The sequence below is a fragment of the Gopherus flavomarginatus genome, chromosome 6 (assembly GCF_025201925.1).
Source record: "Gopherus flavomarginatus isolate rGopFla2 chromosome 6, rGopFla2.mat.asm, whole genome shotgun sequence".
In the NCBI taxonomy this organism is placed as follows: domain Eukaryota; kingdom Metazoa; phylum Chordata; order Testudines; family Testudinidae; genus Gopherus; species Gopherus flavomarginatus.
The window spans coordinates 18,153,325-18,180,421 of NC_066622.1; the positions used below are offsets into that span (position 1 = coordinate 18,153,325).

The 27,097-nt window shown below is 44.6% G+C and overlaps 1 protein-coding gene across 1 annotated transcript; it reads right to left on the reverse strand.

Moving 5' to 3' along the window:
• Nucleotides 1-942: 942 nt before the first annotated feature.
• Nucleotides 943-18,628, reverse strand: OXTR (oxytocin receptor). The gene is made up of 2 exons (XM_050957516.1): nucleotides 17,605-18,628; nucleotides 943-1,333 (listed from the first exon to the last, which is right to left on the reverse strand). The coding sequence occupies exons 1-2, from the start codon at nucleotides 18,521-18,523 to the stop codon at nucleotides 1,086-1,088; spliced, it is 1,167 nt and encodes a 388-aa protein (XP_050813473.1). The 5' UTR covers nucleotides 18,524-18,628; the 3' UTR covers nucleotides 943-1,085.
• Between the last annotated feature and the right edge of the window lie 8,469 nt (nucleotides 18,629-27,097).

Consider the following 27,097-nt stretch of genomic DNA (forward strand, 5'->3'; position numbering starts at 1 on the left):
ATCTAGATATACTTGTATTTTGTGCATGAAGCATTTTTTCCTCCCAGGTTTCCTTCATATGCAGCTTTTTTTTTTTTCACTGCTCCCTTCTTTCCTTCAAGTTGAATTTATAAAATTTAATTTACAAAAAAAAAACCCAATCTTTTAACAAATACTCCCTGCCATAACCAAGATAGTGTGAATTACATGGCAAGAAAATTGTACTGGTATAACACTTCATGGCCTACGGTAAACCAAAGAGGGAAAGCCAGACCCCGCTGAAGTTTTGTCATTGACTTTAATGGAGCCAGAAGTTCAACCCAAGTATTTGCCTTAACTAAAGCTTTTGAACATAATCAGCATACGTTACTGTACCAGCACCCTGATCTTGTAGGCATTTATGTACATCCTTAAACTGAACCACGTGCATGGTCCCTCTGAAGCTAATGGGACTTACTCACGTGCTTCAAATTAATCATGTGCATACATAGTTTCAGGATCAGAGCCAAAATCCTTACTCAGTCAAAACTCGCTTGATGCCAATGGAGCACTATTGCTGAATAAGGACATATTTGAAGGCCTTAAACAAACCTGGAGCCAAACAGAAATCAGTGAAACTGCTACCATGAGTAATACTTTCTTCCTTGAGTAAGGACAGCCCAGGTTGCTTTTACACAGTGCCATCCCTGTGGTGCAACTCCTTAAAGTCAGTGGAGCTGTACCCACTTACACCAAGTTAGAATTTGGCTCATCAGCTTCAGTAAGTCTACTCAGCTTTCAGGACAAGTCCCTCAGTTATTATTCAGTCGTTATGCAAAACCTCCATTGATCTGGACAAGTAAAGGATTCAGGATCTGGTCCGTTGAATTGAACTCCATTAAGCCATCCATTCCGAACTGTGCTTTTGACTACAGCAGTTCTTTTCTTATTCCTACCTCAGTTAAATAAAGAATTCAACACACATATATACACACACACACACATATATATACACACATATATAAATCCCTCCCCACCATATTCTGAATCACAGATTTTTTACAAATACTTATTAAAGATGGTCAGAGTGAAGTAGTAATGCAGTCCATGGAGCGCTGGGACAGTTCTCAGGCTGTGGAAGGGGGAGTGACGCTCTTCTGACTTGAACTCTTGCGACTCAGGACAAATGTGGAGGAGTTGCTTTTTTTGCTGACACTCAGGTCACATCCTTGCCTGGCTTTTAAATAGTGTGTGGAGCAGCAGAGGAACCGGTGTATAAGGTCGTGGAAGAGATGGCCCGTGAAAAGCATGTAGATCCATGGGTTGCAACAGCTGTTTAAACTTGCTAGGAGCATGGCGATGATAAAGGGGGATGCTGCAAGGTAGAAAGCATAGCAGGAAAACAACGTGAAAGTGCCATCCAGTGATCTTTAGGCATTGGCAAGAAAACCTGGGCACGTCCAATGAGAAGAAATTGTGGCTTTTCATAGAATCATAGAATATTAGGGTTGGAAGAGACTTCAGGAGGTCATCTAGTCCAACCCCCTGCTCAAAGCAGGACCAACATCAACTAAATCAACCCAGCCAAGGCTTTGTCAAGCCTGTGACCTTAAAAACCTCTAAGGATGGAGATTCCACCACCTCCCTAGATAACCCATTCCAGTGCTTCACCACCCTCCTAGTGAAATAGTGGCTTTTGGAGATCCTGATCCCAGAATCCACCTACATCCTCCCCAACATCCTGGCCTGATTCCCATGCCCCCAGTTGATCAACACACAAATTTGTGGGCCCAGGTCTCGCTGATTTAATGTTACTATGACAAACCAATGGAATTTTCCCCCAAACCCTTCCATAGTCCAGTGCAGAACAAACTATGTCCCTTTGAGCAAAAATAGCTTGATTGCTGCAAGTGGCAAAAAAGAAATTTTGAAAAAATATGGGGAAAATAAATCAATTTATGTTTAAGACACATTGTTTTTAAATCTTCCCCACGGTAGAAGCCATTTCCCCCCATCTCAAAGATCCCAAAATCTTAAGCAAATCCACATGTTCAATAGAATCGTTATGGATAGAAATTTCATTCTCCAATAAAAATATAACATTAGAGATCTATTATCGACCACCGGATCAGGACAGTAATAGTGATGATGAAATGCTAAGGGAAATTAGAGAGACTATCAAAATTAAGAACCCAATAATAGTGAGGTATTTCAATTATCCCCATATTGACTGGGAACATTTCACTTCAGGACGAAATGCAGAGATAAAATTTCTCGATACTTTAAATGACTGCTTCATGGAGCAGTTGGTATGGAAACCCATAAGGGGAGAGGCAACTCTAGATTTAATCCTGAGTGGAGCGCAGGAGCTGGTCCAAGAGGTAACTATAGCAGGACCGCTTGGAAATAATGACCATAATACAATAGCATTCAACATCCCTGTGGTGGGAATAACACCACAACAGCCCAACACTGTGGCATTTAATTTCAAAAGAGGGAACTATACAAAAATGAAGGGGTTAGTTAAACAAAAGTTAAAAGGTACAGTGACTAAAATGAAATCCCTGCAAGTTGCATGGGCCCTTTTTAAAGGCATCATAATAGAGGCCCAACTTCAATGTATACCTCAAATTAAGAAAAACAGTAAAAGAATGAAAAAAAGAGCCACCGTGGCTTAACAACCATGTAAAAGAAGCAGTGAGAGATAAAAAGACTTCCTTTAAAAAGTGGAAGTCAAATCCTAGTGAGGCAAATAGATAGGAGCACAAACACTGCCAGCTTAAGAGCAAGAGTGTAATAAGAAAAGTCAAAGAGGAGTTTGAAGAACAGCTAGCCAAAAACTCCAAAGGTAATAACAAAATGTTTTTTAAGTACATCAGAAGCAGGAAGCCTGCTAAACAACTGGTGACAATCAAAATACAAAAGGAGCACTTAAAGACGATAAAGTCATTGCGGAGAAACTAAATGGATTCTTTGCTTCAGTCTTCACGGCTGAGGATGTTAGGGAGATTCCCAAACCTGAGCTGGCTTTTGTAGGTGACAAATCTGAGGAACTGTCACAGATTGAAGTGTCACTAGAGGAGGTTTTGGAATTGATAAACTCAACATTAACAAATCACCGGGACAAGACGGCATTCACCCAAGAGTTCTGAAAGAACTCAAATATGAAGTTGCGGAACTATTAACTAAGGTTTGTAACCTGTCCTTTAAATCGGCTTTGGTACCCAATGACTGGAAGTTAGCTAATGTAAAGCCAATATTTAAAAAGGGCTCTAGAGGTGATCCCGGCAATTACAGACCGGTAAGTCTAACATCGGTACCGGGCAAATTAGTTGAAACAATAGTTAAGAATAAAATTGTCAGACACACAGAAAAACAAACTGTTGAGCAATAGTCAACATGGTTTCTGTAAAGGGAAATCGTGTCTTACTAATCTATTAGATTTCTTTGAAGGGGTCAACAAACATGTGGACAAGGGGGATCCAGTGGACATAGTGTACGTAGATTTCCAGAAAGCCTTTGACAAGGTCCCTCACCAAAGGTTCTTATGTAAATTAAGTTGTCATGGGATAAAATGGAAGGTCCTTTCATGGGTTGAGAACTGGTTAAAAGACAGGGAACAAAGGGTAGGAATTAATGGCAAATTCTCAGAATGGAGAGGGGTAACTAGTGGTGTTCCCCAAGGGTCAGTCCTAGGACCAATCCTATTCAATTTATTCATAAATGCTCTGGAGAAAGGGGTAAACAGTGAGGTGGCCAAGTTTGCAGATGATACTAAACTACTCAAGATAGTTAAGACCAAAGCAGATTGTGAAGAACTTCAAAAAGATCTCACAAAACTAAGTGATTGGGCAACAAAATGCCAAATGAAATTTAATGTGGATAAATGTAAAGTAATGCACATTGGAAAAAATAACCCCAACTATACATACAATATGATGGGGGCTAATTTAGCTACAACGAGCCAGGAAAAAGATCTTGGCATCATCGTGGATAGTTCTCTGAAGATGTCCACACAGTGTGCAGAGGCGGTAAAAAAGCAAACAGGATGTTAGGAATCATTAAAAAGGGGATAGAGAATAAGACTGAGAATATATTATTGCCCTTATATAAATCCATGGTACGCCCACATCTCAAATACTCTGTACAGATGTGGTCTCCTCACCTCAAAAAAGATATTCTAGCACTAGAAAAGGTTCAGAAAAGGGCAACTAAAATGATTAGGGGTTGGAGAGGGTCCCATACAAGGAAAGATTAAAGAGGCTAGGCCTCTTCAGCTTGGAAAAGAGGAGACTAAGGGGGGATATGACAGAGGTATATAAAATCATGAGTGATGTTGAGAAAGTGGATAAGGAGAAGTTATTTACTTATTCCCATAATACAAGAACTAGGCGTCACCAAATGAAATTAATAGGTAGCAGGTTTAAAACAAAAAAAAGGAAGTTCTTCTTCACACAGCGCATAGTCAACTTGTGGAACTCCTTACCTGAGGAGGTTGTGAAGGCTGGGACTATAACAATGTTTAAAAGGGAACTGGATAAATTCATGGTGGCTAAGTCCATAATAGCTACTAGCCAGGAAGGGTAAAGAATGGTGTCCCTAGACTCTGTTCATAAGATGATGGAGATGGATGGCAGGAGAGAGATCACTTGATCATTGCCTGTTAGCTTCACTCCCTCTGGGGCACCTGGCATTGGCCACTGTCAGTAGACAGATACTGGGCTAGATGGACCTTTGGTCGGACCCGGTACGGCCGTTCTTATACTCTTATATTCAGTGAATTTCTTGGTCCTTATTTTGTGTTATGCTGAAAAGCTTAGATACTCCACTACTCAGCAGCCTGATACCCACTTGCCATTGTCTGATTAGGAAGTGAAAGCTCTAATGAACTTGTCATATCAAAGAGATAGCCGCTTCCTTGCTTTTCCATCCTTCTACCTATCTTTTTCCCTACTAGCCAATTTAGAAATTACCAGTCATTTTGTGCGTTCAGGCTGTAGCCTGAAAAGGCCCAGATTGCATTTCTAGGCGATCCATAGACAGCATTTGCTCCCATTCAAGCCTAATTAGAGCGAGTATCTTTTAGAGTGGAAAGAATCTGTCCCTGTTCTTTGACATTTAATTAAACATTTTCATACTCAAAACTTTGCCATTGGAAATTATGGTTATTTCAAATTTATGTAATGAGATCTAATTGCATAACCACGCTTCTTCAATGAACAGTTAAATCAGGGCAGGGGGAGGAGGGAAAGTGGATGCATGGGGCATTGTACCAGACCTATATGCATCTGACTGATTGTAAGTATTGCAAGCACACAGAATACATGGCTTTCCACCCCACAGGTGAGGTTTGTACATTGAAAACAGAAGCTGAGTGAAGTCTGCCAGTTCAAGAGTGCAGTTTTGGGTCAGGGCAGGGAAGGTGTGGGGAGAGAACCCTTTGACAATTATTTTTTAAATGGGGTTCACGCATAGGCCTGTTGCTATTAGTTACCTACAGTTGCTTGCATAATTCGTTGGTCTTCCATCCTAATTATATGCCCATACCAAGAAAGCCACTGAAACCGAATCAGTGCCAATGGAGGCAGTCAGTGGGTTTGACTACAAATATCCTCATTGCTGATCTTGCCCTGCCACTTAATATGGAGCAGCTGACGATGATGATGAGCGTAAAAATATCAATACACCACTCTTCAGTCTTCCTCAGCATGACTTACAAAGCATGTTTACCATGGAATGCTGCTACATGGTCAGGGATCAATAAAATCACCAGTCACGCACGGAGCGCCAGAACAGAGTGAGGCAGCAGGCCATGGCCCCACCATTTTTTACCTGCCTTAAAGGTGAGTGATGGGGGACAGGGGGCATAGAGCAAGTGGGGGGCGGGGTCTTGGGGAAGAGGCAGGATGAGGATGGGACTTAGAGGGAAGGGGAGGAGTGCTCCTGGTCACTGAACATCCAGCCAGTCTTCAGGACATAGCTATAGATTGATCTGGGTGACACTGGATCTGCAAGGAGGCTATATCCCTGTGGGATTTACCTTGAGAACGATGAGACCCTACTGTGCTGAAAGTCATTTAACCCTTATGGGGTCTCATCCAATGCCCATTGAAGTCAGTGGAAGTCCTTAGATAAGGTCAACAAAGCCCAAGCAGATGACGTGCATGTGCATGAGGGATGAAATCTACCACTCAGCCCAGGGCCTGAATATGGGACTGCACAGTAATTCAGTCTCCTTGCTCATTCACTCCCTGGCTTTTGTCCTAGATTAGCAACAAGGTCGGGGCAGGCTCCACTTTTTGTAAAGGAAACACCAAACAGAAATGGAGATTTAAAAAAACTAGCTAAAGAGGGGGGCCTGATACTGTGAGGACCTGAGCACCTTCCACTCCCAATAGTAGAGCTGGTCAAAAGTTTTGGGAAGACGTATTCTCAAAAGGCTGTTGAAAACCGAGGAGGTTTGGTTTCATTCCAAAGTTTTCCCAACTTTTTTCCATTCCTCCATGGAAAATATTTTAAATGAAGTATCAGAGGGGTAGCCGTGTTAGTCTGGATCTGTAAAAGCAGCAAAGAGTTCTGTGGCACCTTATAGACTAACATTCTCATCTGTTAGTCTATAAGGTGCCACAGGACTCTTTGCTGCTTTTACAGATCCAGACTAACACGGCTACCTCTCTGATACTTGACACCATGCAAGGCACTGCATTTAGCCCTATGGAGTGGAAATTCATCAACCTCATGAAGAAACTTGCACAAGTACAGACAGATATTATCTTCCTTTCCAAATGCAAGCAGATGGACATCATACCAAATGGACTGAAGATGAAAAATCCACTGCTATCCACATACTACACAGAACACAGTGAGAGATTAGGCCATACTCTGTCAAAGAAACTGAGGAACTACCTGATCAGCATCCACGTCTGTTAGACTATAAGGTGCCACAGGCAGGGCCAGTACAACCATTTAGGTGACCTTGGCGGTCGCCTAGGGCCTGGGATTTGGGGGGGTGCCATTTTCTTCAGCAGCAACCACCGTGGCTGGATCTTCAGCCGCCCCAGTCGCCGCCAGCATTTAGACGGAGGGAGCTGGGGCAGGGGAGTGCTGGGAGAGCCGCCTGCAGCAAGTAGCGCTGGGGCACGCAGGGGAACTCTCTGCCCCAGCTCACCCCTGCCCCGCCTCCTCCCCGAGCACGCCGTGGCTGCTTCACTTCTCCCACCTCCCAGGCTTGCAGCGCCAATCAGCAAGCCTGGGAGGCAGGAGAAGTGAAGCAGCGATGGCATGCTCAGGGTGCTCGTGCTTGTGCACAGAGCAGGGGTGAGCTGGGGCAGGGGGGGTGCTTCAGGGCGGAGGGTGGGAGTGGGGAGTTACTGCAAGGGGGGGCCTCAGGGCGGAGGGGGGGAGCTGCCGCAGGGAGGGGGGGTGCCTCAGAGCGGGGGCGCAGGTGGGGAGGGGGCAAGATGGAAGTTTCGCCTAGGGCGCGAAACATCCTTGCACCAGGCCTGGCCACAGGACATTTTAAATGAAAATTTTCATATTGAATTTTTGGTTCCTTTACCCCCATTTCTCACTTTTTTATTCCCCCCTCCCCCTTTCTTTGGGGAAAAAAGTAACACAAAGGGAGAAGTGGAGGGAAAACTTTTTTTTTCCTGTTGGTTACTGGAAGTAGGGGGGAAATGGGAACATTTCTCACCATTCTGAACGAAAGAAAATTTGGCGGGGAAAATGTTCAAAATATTTTGTTTCAAATTTTAATCCAACAATGAAAAGGTTTGTCAGTCATGCCATTTTTGGAAAGAAATTAATCATCATCATAGCAACCCCATTTTTTAACAACAACAAAAAATGTATTGAAAAAAAATGTTGACCAGCTCTGCATAGTAGGTATTGAGAGAGCTCGGCACGCTGTCAGTATCTTATAAATGAATGAATAGACTAAGTGGTAAAAAGGTCCCTCTGGCAAATGAATATCAGGAGACCTAAGCTACAAATGCACTTTCGGAAAGGATAGCAGGGCCTTGGTCACAAAACAACAAGGCTGCTTCTTCAGCACAGGGAAATCAGTAGCACCGCCTCTGGAAAAACCTTTGGCCAAAAGGCAGTGCCATTTATAGCCACGCATGCAAAACTCAAAGGGAAATGAGCTCTCTTAAAGAAAGGCACAAGTTGATCAGAGGTAGACTTCCATTACTTTGGCTAGGCTCTGAGGAAGCTTTGTCAATGAACATGGATTAAAAAACAAACACACACACATTTCACAACTATCAACATGAGCTGCCACGTAACTTCTCTGGATATCTGTTTATAATTGAGATCCTTCCTCTATTTCTTTTTGCCTCGCTAAAAATCAGCCGAGGTTTTTCAACTTGAAAGAAAAAAGTTCACAGTGCACCTTTAACCGAGTCATATAAAAGTCTTGCCCTTGTGATGTCTAGTCCAAGTGGTCATAAGTTAAAGGATGTGTTAAAAAACAGCCAGGGGGAATTGCTTATGGGGTACAAGCACAAGGGCTAAGCTCCATCAACTTCCTGAAACTACTAGTTAGAATCCAGCCGTGGCTCAGGCAGCTCTGCAATCTTCTGAAGTAGTTAAGTTGAGCTGAATTTCATGGAGCTTACTGAAGGGCACATCTTAAAAGCTGATGTCCCCTCCCTGTCTGCATGAATGTTAAAGATCTCACAGCATTTTTTTTTTCCCTAATAGTTGAGATTTGCCTCTTAGTCCCTGGCCAAAATTTCCACTTCCCTCACTGTTGTGTAGAATACCCTCCACTCCAGAAGTGGGTGTATTCTAGTAGGCCATGATTCATCAAAGCAGTTAAGCAACATGCCATAGATAGAGAAGTGCTTTGGGATCTTTGATGTAAAAGGCGGTATCTACAGGTAAATTATTATTGATTATCATTAATTATTTACTAGTATGGAGTGTTAAAGGTAGCCCAGTATGTCTGAGCTTTAGTATCCCAATATTAATGTACTGGAGACATGCTTGTACTTCATTCTCATTTCACTCCAGATTAGGAGTGAAAATAAAATGTTGATTAGTTTAAAATGAGTGAGTGACACTGCGGAGGGGAATGTCCCGATACCCTGACAAATATGATACCATTTGCTGAGTTGCAGCTTCATATCCATTTACTGAGCTTTACAAACATTTACAACTGTTTTCTTTGATATAAAGATTAGTGTGTCAGACAGACTGCAACTTAACTGTAAGTTTTTTCTGTAGGGAAATAAAGTGACGATGTCATGTGTGATTTGAATGACACCCTAAACCAGGGGTAGGCAACCTATGGCATGGACACCGAAGGCAGCATGCGAGTTGATTTTCAGCGGCACTCACACTGCCCAAGTCCTGGCCACCGGTCCGGGGGGGCTCTGCATTTTAATTTAATTTTAAATGAAGCTTCTTAAACATTTTAAAACCTTATTTACTTTACATAAAACAATAGTTTAGTTATATATTATAGACTTATAGAAAGCAACCTTCTAAAAACGTTAAAATGTATTACTGGCACACAAAACCTTAAATTAGAGTGAATAAATGAAGACTCGGTGCACCACTTCCTAAAGGTTGCCGACCCCTGCCCTAAACTGATCCACATGCTGTCTGTTCTGATCTGCCGTGGTATAACACTAACATACATTTACCCAGACCGATTCCAGCATCCACAAAAGGCAACATCTGCTGCCAGAACAGAAAATGTTCATGTCATGAAAATGGCTGCAAAATTCCAAAGCATTATGAATTGTTTGTACTGGGCAATGTAGGAAAAAGTTCTCCACAATGGACTGATGGCAGCTGTATGAGCTGGGACAGTGCTCACACTTCAAACTGAAATAGATAAATGAGAATTGGGAGGTTTTAATCGTCCAGTCAATAGAGCACAGCATTGGGACTCAGGAGACCTGGGTCCAGCTCTGCTACTGGACTGCTAAGTGACCTTGGGCAAGTCACTTCACCGCTCCATGCCTCGGTTTCCCCATCTATAAAATGAGGATTATGATATTTGCCTCCTTTGTAAACCACTTTGAGATCTACTGATGAAAAGTGCTATATAGGAAGTAGGTATTAATTATGATTACTAACTGTAGGGTACAGTCTAATAAGAAAATGGATGAGATCTCTATGGATCTATTCCATTGCTTATTTCAATTAACTTAGTAGCTCTTCCAAGCTAAGTGAGGCTGGGCCTAGCCAGTACTTAGATGACACATCTGCATCTATGGCAAGAAATGATGGTGGGTCTGTAGTTGCCTTGTTTTCTCTCACTCACAGCTGATCCAGTGCTCCCGCAACTGAGAATGATGCTGAGCAATCAGCAACATGGGTGGGGGCACTGAGCCGCTGCTATGGGTCCTGTCTTTCAGGTACAACACAAAACCCTGGCCCATCATATAAGGAGGCAAGTGGCATGAAAAAGGCATTTTCTTAAGAGCATGGAGCAAGAAAAACTGTGTTGGACCTAGATCAAATCTCTCATACCCAAATCTCCTCCCTGAACAGTGGGGAAATTAATGTTTTCCAGCTGGGCCAATTCTCTACCTCTGAAAAGGGCCAGGCTAATCCCCCAAGATCTAACCCCCCCTGAAATGGTGAAAAGTTTCTGGAGTATAAAGTTGCTCAGATGTTGAAGTGTTTGCTTACTTTTTACTACAACTCCATTTAAACATAGGTTAAGACATAGGACACACCACACAAGCCGATGAAACATGTTTAAAAATTACACTATCTGGTGTAAACACAAGAGATTAAAATGGATGAATATTTTAAACACATATATAACTGCTTTTGGAAATTCCCCGAAAAATATTTCTAGCCAGTGGGATTCCCAGAAGGAAGATGCAACCATGAAAAAGAACTCGAAGCTGCGGTCTCAGTGGAGCAGGGTGTCGTAACACTAGGCAATTCAAATCACAGAAAAATATAGCAAGGAGGGGAGTGCATGTTCCCGTGCTGTAAAGTTAGTAAATAATATGAGTCAGGCCACAGATGTATGTACGTGTGTGGGGAGGTGGGGGGGGGTGTATTTCGAGAACATCCTTATTTCACTTCTTTTTTGAAATGAAGTCAATAGGATTCCTCATGTGTGGATTGTGTTTCATGTACCTAAAACTTTGCAGGATCAGGCCCAAAATTAGTAACGTAGTAAACTAGCAAAGGACTTTTTAAACTCTCTGTTTAGGGCCCAGTCTTTCATTCCTTACACGCTTCAAACTTCCACATCACAGGGAGATGGGTCTGTTCAAGTATCACAGGCTCAGGCCTCTTTTAAGCCCCATGACGAATGCAATAAGACACAATGCAAAGCACAGCACACACAGTAAAGCATAGCACACACGGTAGATGCAGAGGAGCCAAACAGATTGCTTTGATACTGGGGTCACTCATTCCTATTTACGCTGTCAAATTATCAGCAAGGTGCTGGAGAGAAGAGTGTTGTTTGTCAAGGGATGTCAGCTGAGTTAGCGATAGAGACCCCTGAAAAGTAAAAGAAAATTCTAAACTCTTGCCTTAGACTATAAACTCCTTGGGGCGGGCACTCTCTCTTTTTTCTGTGTTTATATAATGCCTAGCTCATTGATGTCCTAGCTCAGGACTGGGACTCCAAGGTGCCAATGCAACACAAATAATTATTAATAATAATAATTGATAAAGTATTTAGCCTAGGTTTACATAGGAGAACTGCTCCATGATAAAAGGAAAATCTGACTTCAGAGGAAAAGGTTCTCCAATTTCCCTCTGCAGTACAAAGGCCCTGTGCATTATAGCTGGATCTTATTTATCAAGGACATGCAATTAACATATCCACTGGAAAAGTTTCTAAACAAAATAGTCCTGTCACATCCTACAGGTGGCAATATAACTCCATACGTGGCAGCCTGCTCATCACAATAGGTTTCAGCATTGTGCAAAATGACACAGAAATGTTTTGCTTCCATGACAAAATTAAAAGTACACTTCCCCTTCCATAGAGAGGCATGAAGGGGAAACACTAGAAGGTGACAATGACTAGCTTACATCAATTTAGGGTAACATTGCATACTCCCTCACTGTTTAGATACGGAGCAAACACACTCAGAGAAGCAGCTAAGGATTTTTTCCTCTTCAAAGACCAATAACTCATTATCTGTTTAATAGTTTCTCAGACAGACTTTTCGAACACTGCAGGTTCTAGAGCCCTGGAGTCAATTTGCAGGGGGACAATTTAGGACTAATTTGGAAAACCATTTGCTATTCATTTGTCTGCGGCCCGTTCCAGATCCCATGATGACGGCTTTCCACGTGGTGGCTGATAAACATTTTGTTCATTAAGAAACAGCACATCATGCGGCCTTTGGAAACATGTTTCCTTCCTCCCAAACATCTGGCCCCCTAATAATTGTGTGTTCAAGCAGAGGGCTTTGTTTGCTGTTTGTTGACTTCTGCAATTTGCACACATCATGTAAACCTTGCCAGCTATTTGTGACTCATACCCTTTCTTTTACTATCATGCCCAAGAAACCCAGGGACATTGCGCAATGGCACACAGTTCAGTTACATTTCGATTGATTGTTACACCTCTTTGCACACATCTCTCGAGTCCTTCCTTCCAATGAGATACACTCCTTTGTGCAAAGAAACAGAAATCCAGAAAACAGTGCACACCCACACAAACCTGCAGAGGCAAAACATATGGCAAAACAGACACCGAACCCTTTGGAGCCTAATTCATTCTCAAAGAGATATCAGCTAGAACAGGGATCGGCAGCTTTTGGCATGCAGCCGGTCAGGGAAATCCGCTGGCCGGCTGGGATGGTTTGTTTACTTGCAGCATCCGCAGGTTCGGGCTGATCACAGCTCCCACTGGCTGTGGCTCGCCATTCCTGGCCAATGGGGGCTGCGAGGAGCAGCACGGGCCGAGGGACATGCTGGCTGCCGCTTCCCACAGCTCCCATTGGCCTGGGACGGTGAACTGCACCAGTGGGAGCTGTGATCAGCTGAACCTGGGGACACTGAAGGTAAACAAACCATCCCGGCCTGCCAGTGGATTTCCCTGATGGGCCGCGTGCCAAAGGTTGCCGATCCCTGAGCTAGAATCTGGGTAATATCCAAGGACCTGGGGGAAACCACTAGTGGGCACTATGCGAGGGAGCAGGTAGATTTTTTGAAACAGTTGGAGGTGAGCATGTGTTGGGTTTGCTGAGCCTGTCTCACCCCACCACCATCAGGGCTGGCTCCAGGCCCCAGAGTGCCAAGCGCCTGCTTGGGGCGGCATGCCGCAGGGGCTGCTCTACTGGTTGCCGGGAGGGCAGCAGGCAGCTCCAGTGGACCTCCCGCAGGCGTGCCTGCGGAGGGTCCGCTGGTCCCGCAGCTCCAGTGGAGCATCCACAGGCACGCCTGCAGGAGGTCCACCGGAGCTGTGGGACCGGCGAGCGGCAGAGCGCTCCCCGCGGCGTGCCGCCGTGCTTGGGACAGCGAAATTGCTAGAGCCGGCCCTGATCACCATCACCTGGTGAAAGCCTTACCTCTACTTTCCGCTCCTGCTATGCCCCCACCATTCCCCTTTGCTGACTTTCCAAACTGCTTTATCTGATTTAGAAGCAGCAGTAGCAGAGGAAAGGGGCATGAATCAGGAGCCAAGACTAGTTGCTAAGAAGTACCCCAGAAGTATTCTATAGAGAGACAGCACCAGCACTGCAGCAAAGTAGGTTGGAAGCATGAGGCACTCTACCCACCCAGCAGTGCTGTTTCAACTGCTCAGACTTGGCAGAGAGTTCACAGGGGTCTTATTTTGTTTAAGGGAGAAAGCAGAGTGAAAAAGGAGGCAGGGTGCTTGCTTAGTGGTGGAAACGTTATATCCACTGGGTTCAAAGGGTTATAGAATCCCAGACTGCTAGAAAAAATCAGGTGTATGTGCTGGGTGCTGTGTCCCCCTTGAGTTACTGCCCCTCATCAAGACTAAGAGCCTACTACTGCTGCTAGCTAAGGGAATTAGTTAGTCCTTTAGCTCAAGTGGTGGAAACGTGCACTTTGGAGAAGAAAGTCAAAGGTTCAATACACACTATTGATACTGCAAAGTGTTACCACCATTCGCTGTTCCTAATATAACTCACAAGAGGCTTTCCTCCTGTGCCATTAGATCCTATTATATACTGACAGGTTTCAGAGTAGCAGCCGTGTTAGTCTGTATCCGCAAAAAGAACAGGAGTACTTGTGGCACCTTAGAGACTAACAAATTTATTTCAGCATAAGCTTTCGTGGGCTACAGCTCACTTCTTCGGATGCATAGAATGGAACACACATACAAGAGATATTTATACATACAGAGAATGTGAAAAGGTGGAAGTATGCATACCAACAGGAAGAGTCTAATCAATTGAGATGAGGTATCATCAGCAGGAGAAAAAAAACTTTTGAAGTGATAATTGAGATGACCCATAGAAGGTATGAGGAGAACTTAACATAGGGAAATAGATTCAATTAGTGTAATGACCCAGCCATTCCCAGTCTCTGTTTAAACCCAAGTTAATTGTATCTAATTTGCATATTAATTTGAGTTCAGCTGTCTCTCTTTGGAGTCTGTTTTTGAAGTTTTTTTATTGCAAAATTGCCACCTTCAAGTCTGTCACTGAGAGAGGTTGAAGTGTTCTCCCACTGGTTTTTGAATGTTATGATTCCTGATGTCAGATCATCTTTAAGGATAGGTTGTAGATTAAAGATGATCCCTCACTCTCACAAATCTTGGGAGACAGGCCAGTCCTCACTTACAGACAGCCTCCCAACCTGAAGAAAATACTCACCAGCAATCGCATACCATACAACATAAACACTAACCCAGGAACCTATCCTTGCAACAAAGCCCAATGCCAACTCTGTCCACATATCTATTCATGTGACACCATCACAGGACCTAATCACATCAGTCACACCATCAGGGGCTCATTCTCCTGCACATCTACCAATGTGATATATGCCATCATCTACCAGCAATGCCCCTCTGCCATGTATATTGGCCAAACCAGACAGTCTCTATGCAAAAGAATAAATGCACACAAATCTGACATCAGGAATCATAACATTCAAAAAACAGTATGTACAAATATTTCCTGTCTGTGTGTTCCATTCCATGCATCCGAAGAAGTGGGCTGTAGCTCACGAAAGCTTATGCTGAAATAAATTTGTTAGTCTCTAAGGTGCCACAGGTACTCCTGTTCTTTTTATTATATACTGGATGCTCTTGCTAAAATAACATCCTTTGCTGTAGACAAAACACCTGGCTCCCACACCTGATGAGTTATTAACATGCTCTACCTTCAAAGTCTGCTTCTTCTTAGGTAAAGCACCACAGTACCGATCATTTGACAGAGTAAGTGAGAACGAGTGGCACAAACATGCAGGCCCGGAAAGCAATCATCGGTTCTGAATTTGAGTCCCAATCTACAATTCTATCCTATTGTGAAAGGGAGCTCAACAGTGCGACAGAGAGTTGTGTGTGCGAGGGCATCATTAGCAAGCCCTTCTTAGCAGATGTTTAAAATAAGGACCCTTCTTATCCCACTAGACATCTATAAAGCAGATGCAATTACCAGTGTGAACAACCAAGACAAACGTGGTGAGCAGCTGGCCAGGACAAAGTTCCCATGGGATAATCCCTGCACCAGCAATAAGGAGAGTAGAGAGAAGACTAAAGAACTGCAGATACATACATTAAGGCACAGCCCCTGTTTCAGATTTACTGGGGACATGTAAAAATCTCCCATGGGGGAGTTCAGTTTTTATGCAAAGTAATTTATCATTGAAAGGAGCTTGCCCAAAGGAGGGAGAGGAGCATCTTGTGTGAAGGCAGGAGCTGCATTGCCCTACGGGCAGCTGTGAAGTCAGCTGCTGAGGAGCAGGCTGTCTCCAGTAGCATTAATGTGTCTACTTAGCAGTTATTTTTCCATCATGTTTATTTTACACCCCCACACCAAGCAAAGGTGCTAGCCCTCAGTGAGGGCTCTGGCTGGGTCACGTTTCTGTTGATCTGTTTAAAAACTGCCATTCCCAAGATATTTTTCTTTCACTCTCCCTTACCTCAAAAAAGGACTGAAAGGATTTTCCTCAAACTTTCCGACTCCGATTCAGAGCACAGAGTGAGAATAGAAAGCCTCAGCCTGAAGGGGAAAGTGCTTTTGAAAGTACTGGGAAAAGAGGGGGTTGTAATGGATTTTACTGCCTGTTATCAGCCATAGCTACTGCAGCATTCCTGTATGAAAAATGGCACTTCGCCCTTTCCAAAATGTTTTCATTCCAACTAACTAATAAATCACTGGAACATTAAGGGAAACACGCTACCTACAGCCAGCATCAAAGAGCATCGCAGTGCGTGCAGAGAATGGAGAGAAGAGAGAAAGGGAGCAGAGGGAAGAAAGGGAAAAAGGAAAGCAAAAAAGAACAGAGTAAAGAGGAGAGGAGAGAGAAGAAAGGGGCATTGAAAGGGAAGAGAGGATGCTGGGGAATGTGAGAACGAGATATCAAACCGGCTGGTTTCAAGGTGTCTCACCCTCAATTCCCCTGCCACTGAGAGCCGATGCTCTGTGCTGTTGATACATTTAACATTATTCATGGCTAGCACCTGATATTCTTAAAAACCCAGCACTCGGAAGGATATGCCTGCAAAGCACCATAGAAATTAATGGGGAAGCCATCTCCAGGCATTATTATTAATGAAGCTTGACTCCTGTGAATGACCTTGAATTTACACTACGAAGAAGATGCCCAGTACAGATGAGCCGGGGATGTATATTCTGTTTTGCAGCAAATTCCGAGGTTTGTACGTTTGTTCCACATTGGAATGACAACCAAACCTCTCAAACTTTTTGTTTGCAAAAACAGATTTGTGTTGGAACATCCAGCTTTGCACTGAAACCAGAACTTTTCTGTTTAGGAAGGGGGTAGAGTGGTGGTTAAGGCCCTGGCGTAAGGTGTGGCAGACCTATTTTCAAGTCCCTCATCTGCCTGATTTGGAGCAGAAGTTTTCAGATCATTACCTGAGTCTCTGATTAGTGCCCTAATCACCAGACCATAAAGTGTGAGAGAGTCTCTCTCTGTCTCCTTGCTAAAAACATCATCTAAACCAATGCATCTCCTCAAAATGCTTCCGCTTCAGCTAAACGAAATTTCCCCAGAAAAGTTCCACGTGCCTAGCCAGGAGGGCTCCCCAGATCCCCAGCCTGGCTCTCTGACACACCCAACCCTGCAGGGTGCCATTTCAGCAAACATGCTCAAGCTGCTATAGCTATGCCGTGCTGACAGACAAAAGAGGGAAGTGCACATTGTGTGTAAATGAGAATTGCCTTGGCAAACAGGGAGTGAAACTGTTTTCCAGGTCCAGGTTTCAGTTCAAGACCCAGAGGAGCTGATTCTGGTTCCTTATCCCCCAGAAAACCAGGAGTGACTCTAATGAAGTGTCAGAACTGCATGCCTTGGATCAGATGCAAGTCATCAGTCTCTCTCCTTTCAGCACCCTAATGAGCCTTGATTCAGACTGAAATCTCTCTACTACCCCGATCACATCTGGAATGGTTGTTTTGCAGCCAACTGATGTGTTAATTATTAGTCACCAACACTAACGATTACATGCAAATATATATTTTCTATAAATGAAATGAGGGAGAACTTTACCTTCTTTGGGAGCATTCTTGTCCCACACAGACCACATCTGCACAAAGAAAAACGGAGTCCAGCACACTACAAAAGCTAAGACTATGATGAAGGTCATTTTGACTGTCCGGATCTTGGCTTTAGAAATTAGCTTGATGCTGCTGACCCTGGAGAGGGCTGCACCACTGGAGGATAGGTTCACGTTCTCGTGGGCCGTTTTTAGCTTCACATTCTGCCAGATTTTGAAACTGATCAAGCCATAGCAGATGCTCAGCATCAGCACAGGGATAATGTAAACAGTCAGGGTTATCCAGGTGATATATGCTTTGGCTCCCCAGGGCTGGATGAAATCTGCCCAGCAGTCATACACCCCATTGCCCACGTCCCGAAGGGAAAATATGTGGATCTGGGGGATGCTGACCAGCAGGCATAGCAGCCAGGTGAGGAGGACAGATACCCGGTCAGATCTCCTGTGCAATGACCTCAGGGGCTGACAGATGGCCAGGCACCGGTCGAGGGACATCAGCAGGAGCATGTAGGTGGAAGCAAACATCCCCACCACCTGCAGGTACTTGACCAGCCGGCAGAGGAAATCCGGCCCATAGAACCTGAAGGTGATGTCCCAGATGAGTTGGGGCAGAACCTGGAAAATGGCCACCACTAGGTCAGCGATGCTCAGGTGCTTCATGAAATAATACATGCGGGAGTGCTTCTGCCGGGTGGTGTGGATGGCCAGCAGCACGCACAGGTTGCCCGTCAGAGCGAGGAAGAGGATGAGGCAGAGCACTGTCACCTCCACCTTGGCCATGTCCTCATTCCTCTTCAGGGGATCAGTGGAGCTGTTGACCCCATAAGTCCGGTTCTCAAGGCTCAGGCTGGAGTTGATCAGTGAGCCATTGACAGTCCACAGGTCGTTCCCTTCCAGGGACAACTTCTCCATGGCCAGCCCCGTCCCATGCAGCACTTTGCACCAACAAGGGTTTCAGTGGGGGTCCCCTGTGCAGTATCTCCCCTTTACAGCCTCCCCTTGCAGGAGACCTAATGGTTTTCAGCTCTTCTCTCCTGCCTCTGGAACTCCCCTTCCCTCTGTCTCTTCCCAAGTTTTGATTCCTTTCCCTCTCTGTTGGTTTCAGTAATAGTGACCGCTGGCCTGGGAACTTGTCATCTCTTCCTTCTGGATGAGCCAAGGGAAGCCAATCTCAGTCCTCCTGCGGCAGAGACAGTCCTAGCATCCAAATCCACCTCATCCCCTCCGGAGTCATTTGGCGTGTCCTCCTCAAACAGAAACAAAGCAAGGGAGGGAGCATTACAGCAAACCAACGTTACTGTCCCATCTCAGTAACAATGTCTCTCCCTCCCCATCCCCTTCAGAGTCATCGCAGGGCCTTTCCTGGGCATTGCTTTTTTCCTACTGAAATCTACATTTCAAGAACCTCTCAATCATTTTCCCCCTCATTCGCTTCACAGAAACAACCAGCCAGGAGGGTAGGACATGGAATCCTTGGATTTCCCTCTCCCACTTACAGTCAGCTTTTCCATCTTCATCGGAAAAAGCCCCAAGGCACAGCTGGGGACGTAGACCAATCAAAAATAATGATAACGTAACAGATTAAAATTAAAAGGTGCTTTCTTACCTTCCTCCGCTCCCTCCTTTGGCAGCTCCCAGCTTTCCTTCTTGAAGTTGCTGGTTTTTGCTTAAAACACAAGACCAAGCAGTTGCATGCTCAGAAGAGTTCAGGTGAGAATCCCCCACTGTGAGACTGCCTGGCTGCTCTACAAATTTGCTCTCAAATGAATCCAGGAGGTGAGGAAGCAGGGGAGGAGGAAAGGAGACTGGAGTCAGCCCTTCAGGAGTCACTCATTCATCATGGATAAAATATGCTGCTGCTGGGGTATCTACATACTGTACAATTGCTGCATTTCTAGTTCTATCCCCTAGGTGGCGAAAGAGGCCACCGCTTCACTTGCTCGTCTAAAGAACAGCTTAAAGAATTAGGAACTGGGTGCTGATGTCAGTTACACTGGTATAAATCTGGAGTAACTGCTCAGGGTGTTAGTCTGGATTTACAATGAGGGTAACAAAGGCATGAAAGGAAATGTTCACATTTCCCTCTTTAGTTATAGTTGCTGTGTCTTGTGCTACATTTTAATCCGTTACAAAATAAGGTTATTTCCTCTGGGAAATATTTTATTATTTTCCACTCCCCGGTGCCCCCAGGTGTATTTAATTGTTTAGCACAGAGAAACACATCAGACTGTATAATACCTGGGCACACCGTCTTCCAAATAAGTGGGTAAAAACAGTTTTAAGTAAATGATCCACTAAAACAATGAACAACATTGGCCTTAACATTTTCCCTGTTACGCAGAGCCCTGGATTGATTGATCTCCACAGCAGTACCCCTGTGACTTAGGTAAATCATGTTCTCCCTCTTTTACAGATATGTAAATAGCATCCATGCCACAGAAAATAACTCTACAGGTTAAACACAAGTCAGCTGCAGTGTGTAACTTTATTTATTTATCTGCTTTAAACTGTTTGTTTCAAATGATGCCTTGCATGTTTTTGTTGCTTTACTGTTGTTTCTGCCTCTGGCTGTCTTTGTTAACTGGGCATCAAACTTGCTCCCCAGACTCCGGATGGCTGGCAAGAGTGAAAAGCATATGGGGAAACTGGAAGTGAAGCGATGTTGTTGTCTTGAGTAAAAAATCACGGTTGTGGTGAAACGTTTGAGAAGCACCCCATCTGTTACCACAGGCTGGAGCTGCAGATTAATTATGCTCTTTTGTGTTGATAAGCAGACAACATAAACGAATGTCAAACACTAATGAAACATGCATTTTATAACTACACTGTTTACTGAATATGGGGCTAAAGGTACTCTCCAGCTCTGGGGGATTTAGGGTTGGTTTAGAAGCAGATTGCAGTTCAGCTCCCAGACCGGCTCTTTGTGAGTCTCTTTCGTTTACTCTGATCTGCAACCACAAGAGGTAGAGACCAAGTTTAAACACGGAACTCAGGCGTGGACTATTTGACAATATATTAAAAAAATCAAAAACTGGAACCCTTTCAAGCAATACTTTTAGATTAATAATTTGCTGCTACAAAATAAGAAAGAACACTTTCTTTTTTAATGTCTGCTGGCATCACCACTGCTAGCTTCTGTCTCAATATGAATATTTAGGGAACTGGGGTAAAAATCTGTCTGGGGATTGGTCCTGCTCTGAGCAGGAGGTTGGACTAGATGACCTCTTGAGGTCCCTTCCAAACCCTGATATTCTGTGATTCTATGATTTCGCAGAATGGAGGGTTTTTTCCTCCAGCAAATTAGGGCCAGATTTTTAAAGATATTTAACTACCCAGGTGCTTTTGAAACTCCCAGTAGATTCCTATCTGCATCTTTAGGAACCGAAATATCTTTAAAAATCTATCCCTTAGGCCCAAATCCTCCAAGATATTTAGGAACCTCAGTCCCTTTGCTGATCTGGAGTTTATAAAAGTTACCTAAGATGTTCTTATGCTTAAAGTGAATGTTAATGACACTTGGTCAAAAGTTTCTTGCTAAAATCATCTAGACATTCATTTCTTCTAACTTCTACAGCCTCTTCCCTCCAAGCACTGTTCATTACACTGAATATTCATTCCACGGGATTGCTTTTTCCTGATAAAAACATGATGATTTCTATTTAGAATGCACCTGGAATAAACATTTTGTAGTTATCTCATAAAGAAAATCTTTTGGGGGCCTTTAAGTCCGTGAGAGATGTAGAAATTCTAAGTGGGCTAGAACCTTGGCATGCTTTTCCCTTGTGTTCTTTCTCGCTATGCAATAATCTCTTTGGAAGAGAGTGTTGTGAGTACCATGCACAAGGCTTTTTTCACTGTTCTTCCTTTTTCAGGAGAGTTTTGCAAAGAAGAAGTGACACTGGATGAAATCTTGAAGTCAATGGGACCTTTGCCATTGACTTCAGTGGGTCCAGGGTTTCATCACGTGTTTTGCTGCTTTAGCATTATTGCAAGATATAGAATGCTGGCAATCCTTGGCTGGTGATGGGACGTGGATCATGGATGGGATGAGCTCCATGGAGCTGCTTCTCCTCCTCCCATGAACGTGGGTGGATCCAGGTTTCTTCCTCCCCAACGTGCTAACCAGCATATCTGAGCCAACCACAAAAATTACTTTTACGTGGAACCAGATTGTGACTGAGTCTGCTCCTGGAGCAATGTAACGACATGGTGCCCCTCACACAGGGCTGGTGGCAAAGCCACACGCTAGCTCTATACACTAGGAGCCCAGATTCTATGGTGATGAGGATCATATAAGTGAGATAAACTGATGTATCGATACACAGGATCAGCGTCTGATGCTGCGTACCGCCCATGATAATGGAGGCAATAGAGGCACTTAAGATTTACATCCACGTACCTGAGATTAGGGTCTGGCCCCCACAAACATGCTTTGGGATTCTCCAGGATATACACATGTAAGCAGCTGAGATTAATGGAGGGACCAGCTCGAAGAGAAAACTGTGTTTAAAAGTCATTAAGTGACCAAATGACGAATGTTATCTACAAGCCAATAAAAGTTAATGCGCTGATCACAGAGGTAATGAGCTCAGGCCTCCCTAGTACAAAATCTAAGAACACTTATATAAATCCAAACTGCAATCAGCTGATGGGCTGGAATTAGACAACAACTGGGAAGATTCATAATGGGAACCAGATGGAGAGCACACACAAGGAATCAGAGGTGCCAACTTTCTCTTTTCCCTGGGAGTGCTCGACCCCTGCTCCATCCCAGGCTCCACTCCCACTCCACCCCCTTCCCCCAAGGCCCCACCCTGCCTCTTCCCTCCCAGTTTTGCTCCACCTCTTCCTGGCCCCGTTCCTGCCTCTCTCCTCACCCAGCACCTCATGCATGCTGCTGAACAGCTGATCACCAGCAGGCAGGAGGTGCTGGGGGGAGGGGGAGGAGCTGATCGTTGTGGCCACTGGCAGGGGCGGCTCTAGACATTTCGCCACCCCAAGCACGGCGTCATGCCACAGGGGGTGCTCTGCCACTCACCAGTCCCGCGGCTCCAGTGGATCTCCCGCAGGCGTGCTTGTGGAGGGACCAGCGGACCCTTCACAGGCATGCCGCCGAAGGCACCCTGCCTGCCACCCTCCCAGCGACCGGCAGAGCGCCTCCCACGGCATGCCGCTCCAAGCACGCACTTGGCATGCTGGGGCCTGGAGCCGCCCCTGACCACTGGGGGGTACTGAGCACCCACTATTTTTTGTCCATGGGTGCTCCAGCCCCGGAGTACCCCCGGAGTCAGTGCCTATGCAAGAAATATGTTAAAGAAGCTTCCACAAATAGTAGAGGCACATAAAACCAAAACAAACCAAATTCACCTCTAGCTAACAGGGGAAAGGAAGAAACTGCTTCAGTGGGCAGATTAGTCCATCATTATCCACTCAGTGATTCATAACTCTGAAGCAGCTGGTACTGGCCACAGCCTTGGATACAGGATACTGTACCAGATGGACCCCCCAGACTGGGTAATTCCTCTGTTCCTAACAGCCAGTGGCTCTTTGTGCTAGGCACTGTACAAAGCTATAGCAAGAGAGAGTCCTTGTCCTGAGTAGCTTATTCTCTAAGTATATAACACATAAAGGTAGGAGGGGAAACCGAGGCACAGAGAAGGGCTATGATTTCCCTAAGGTCACATAGCAAGATAGTGGCAGCACGAGGAACAAAACCCAGATCTGCTGAGGCCTAGTCCAGTGTCCTATCCTTGGAAGACACTACCTCTCAGAGGCTGTGATGGACACACTTTATTTATAAATGTCAAAACAAATAAAGTATCCCCTTGATGGAAAGTCTGACATTAATCTAATCTCAGAGCAGTAATACAGGAAAGTTTCAGGATGGAATGAAGCACCACTGGCTTATTAGATCCAGCCAGCACCCAAGCTAGCACCTGGATTGTGTGTTTCTCCCTACATGTGTGTCTTTTTGGTATGTTCAGGGCTGAGGATTTTGGCAATGCCTCCGATTAGCCCTGTTCATACAATAATTATCTTTTTCACAGTAAAAAGAATGAGGAGTACTTGTGCCACTTTAGAGACTAACACATTTATTTGAGCATAAGCTTTCATGGGCTAAAATCCACTTCATCAGATTCATGTAGTGGAAAATACAGTAGATAGATATATACACAGAGGACATGAAAAAATGGTTGTTGCCATACTAACTCTAATAAGAATAATCAGTTAAGATGGGCTATCATCAGCAGGCTATCACTCTGAAACTTTTTCACAGTGAAATTTCTCCTACCTGAGCCTGTCTCATGGCTACTTTGTGCTCACTAGGTTTTTTGAGTCTGTTAAACCCCTAATTAGGTGAGGTTCACCTCTTCTGTACATCATCCAATAAGCCCATTTGAGCCACAGCAGTCTGGGGATAACTGCATTCGATTTAACAAGCAGTGACAGTTCAGGCATGAAAATAAAAGAGAAATCTCTGTAGCACTTATCACGATCTGTAAACCAGGTTCCTGTCAACACCGTGTGCCACCAACACAGAATTACTTCCTTCCTGTGTGTGGTCAAACTTTGCGCCTCCACTGCTTTCAAACCTCCAACACTGAGCAAAGCTTCAACCCTGGGTTGAGAACACAGCACGTTTATTCCTCGTATGATGGGGGGGAGGGAGGGGCGTACCCATATTTCATAGTCAGACTCCTTGCCCTTAACATCGTCACTGTGAGAGAATGACATTGTCTAACCTTTTCCCCAGCCCCAGCCAGCTCAGCAGTTTGGACTGACTTGAGGGAAGCTCTATGTGAGAGCAGGCGTCCGCACGCACATGGAGTCAAATTCAGGGTCGGGATTTGGGTTGTTGCCCTTTCCCAGCACACTTATTAGGTCACTTGCCCTCTTAGCCAATCAGCTCTGCAGCCTGGGGAGACTGATCAAGATTGTCTCCTGGCTCAGAGATGAGGGTGAGGAGGTCTGTTAAGGGTTGATTGCAGATCCCTGGTTCCCAGGGCCAGCCTCAACCAAAATACAACTTACAGCTGTACATTGCACTTAATGGATCCTATGCCAAAAGAGGACTGGCATCATGGAGCCCCTCCCCGTGTTCATGTGATTCTAGCATGTCCCCTACACCTGGGTGTAGAGGAGCCGTCCTGCACTAAGCAGAGTTCCCCTTTGCCAAAGGAATTCTCTATTGCTGGGCATTGATAGCCAGACTAGCCCAGCAGGAAGTATCAAAATACAATCCAAGAATTCTGATCTCATTCCAACCCAGCTAGAAATAGGTCCCTGCAGTCTCATCTCACAAGAGTTACAACAAATCCCAGGCTTTTTGCAGACCCTAAAAGTTTCAGATGGTTTGAATCAGCATCTAAGCTTTTGTGTGCTTATTACTCAACTGTGCTTCCAGACATGGGAGGTTCGCTCATCATCAAGTCTTGGCATTAATAGGAGAAAGTTTTTTTTTTCTCTTTTCCGCTTCTCGGTAGTAGCAAGAACACAGTGCACCCCTTCCAACAGGAAGAGGATGCAAAGCTCCCAATTCTCAAAGTCATCCAAGATATACTTGGCACAGTATCCATTGCTAAGTGGTGTGAAGGTAGTTTTATCCCAACTTTTGCAGCAGCTCAGCCCTGGGATCAGACCCTGTTTAGTAGCCAAGGATTGCCAGAGCACAGAGATGCTTTTTGAAGCTCAGAGTTTAAAGATAACAGAGATTGTGCATGGCCTGTAATTTACGGAGGAACAAGTAACATTCGTACTAGGACTTCTGTTAAACTCTGAGATGGGCATTGTTGCTGACGGCTATAGTCTGCACAACTGTGATTTCCCCCTTTCACCTGGTCACACTCCCTGGCCAGGATCTGTAATGGGTGAGTAGTGCCACCAAGGGATTCCCACCACTCGCATTGACTCCTCAGCTGACTGTTTAAGGTGGTTTCATCATCACTTGGCAGTGCCAAGGAGTCACTAAATGGGGAGAGCTCTGAGTTACTACAGAGAATTCTAACCCATGTGTCTGGCTGGTGGATCTTTCCCAGCTACTCAGGGTCTAACTGATCACCATAGTTGCGGTGAGGAAGGAATTTCCCCCAGGTCAGATTGACAGAGACCCGGGGGGGAGGGGTTTGCCTTCCTCTGCAGCATGGGACATGGGTCACTTGTAGTTTTAAACTCATGTAAATAGTAGATTCTCTGTAACTTGAAGTCTTTAAATCATGATTTAAGGACTTCAGTAAGTCAGCCAGGGGATAGGGGTCTATTACAGGAGTGGGTGGGTGAGGTTCTGTGGCCTGCAATATACAAGAGATCAGACTAGATGATCACAATGGTCCCTTCTGACCAGGAGTTGAAGGACATTTTTTCCCCTTTCCACCTCTAGGAAAGGTGTCAATTAATTAGTCTTACGTCAATAACACAGACTGATGTTATTGACGTAAGATTAGAAGATGGAAAAGCCCCATCAAGTCATCCAATCAAGGCAGGATGGTTTCCTCTAGCATATTTTTTAGCATTTTGTCAAGCCCAGTTTTAAAAGTCCCAGGTAATGGCGCTTCCATCATTCTGCTTGGGGATGCTACTCCGGCAGATTCTGCATTTCTGACATTTCCCCAGATATTCACTCTTATCATGTGAAAAATCAAGGCAGGTCTGTAGAGATACCAAAGCTGTGACCCAGCTGTGAATTATTTGTTTGCCTCAGACCAGTTCATGAGAAAACACCACAGCTGTTGCTCTTGATCCAGCAACTTTAAGAAGCAGTTGAATAATGAGCAGAAAATGGGGGCTGGCATGTATAGGAAGAGGGTAATATCTGCTAGTGGCACTCACCCTGTTGGATGTTTTATAAATAACCAGAAAACCCGTCGGAGCTGCAGTATGTAAGGAACTAGGTCTAGCATGTGTATGTACTGTATATTTAACAAGCTGTTTCTGTATGCGATTTCTTCGTGTTGCATAAAGAAGCAGGAAATGACAGACATTTTTTGTAATTTCCCTCCCTCCCCACCCCCCATTTTTTGTCTTAAGTTTTGTTTCAAAGGAAAATTCCCAATCAACTCTAACAGCCACTAAATTCAATCAAAATAAACTCTCTCCATAAATGCCAGCTGCCATCATAATCAATTGCACTGGGGGCCTATAAACGTTAGCTTTGAGTAAATGAAGATGGGAGGGAAATATGTAAACCAAGAGCACACAGACAATTCATTTAATAGGATTTCTTCTTGTTCGGAGACTGAGCTGGCACATGTCAAGGCATCAGCCCTTCACCACTCTGCCCATAATCTTGACGCCAGCCTAAGAAACAGAGACCAGCTACAGTAAAGGGAATGGTGCGAAGGAAAGGATCCTGTTACATGGTGTGCATGAAAAACACATTTAGCTACTATTTCTGGTGGTATTGAATGTGTTAGCGAGTTTACCCTCCTGAACTGTAAATACAATACAATTGGAGCTGGGTGAAATCCAAACTCTATTTTTAATCATGTT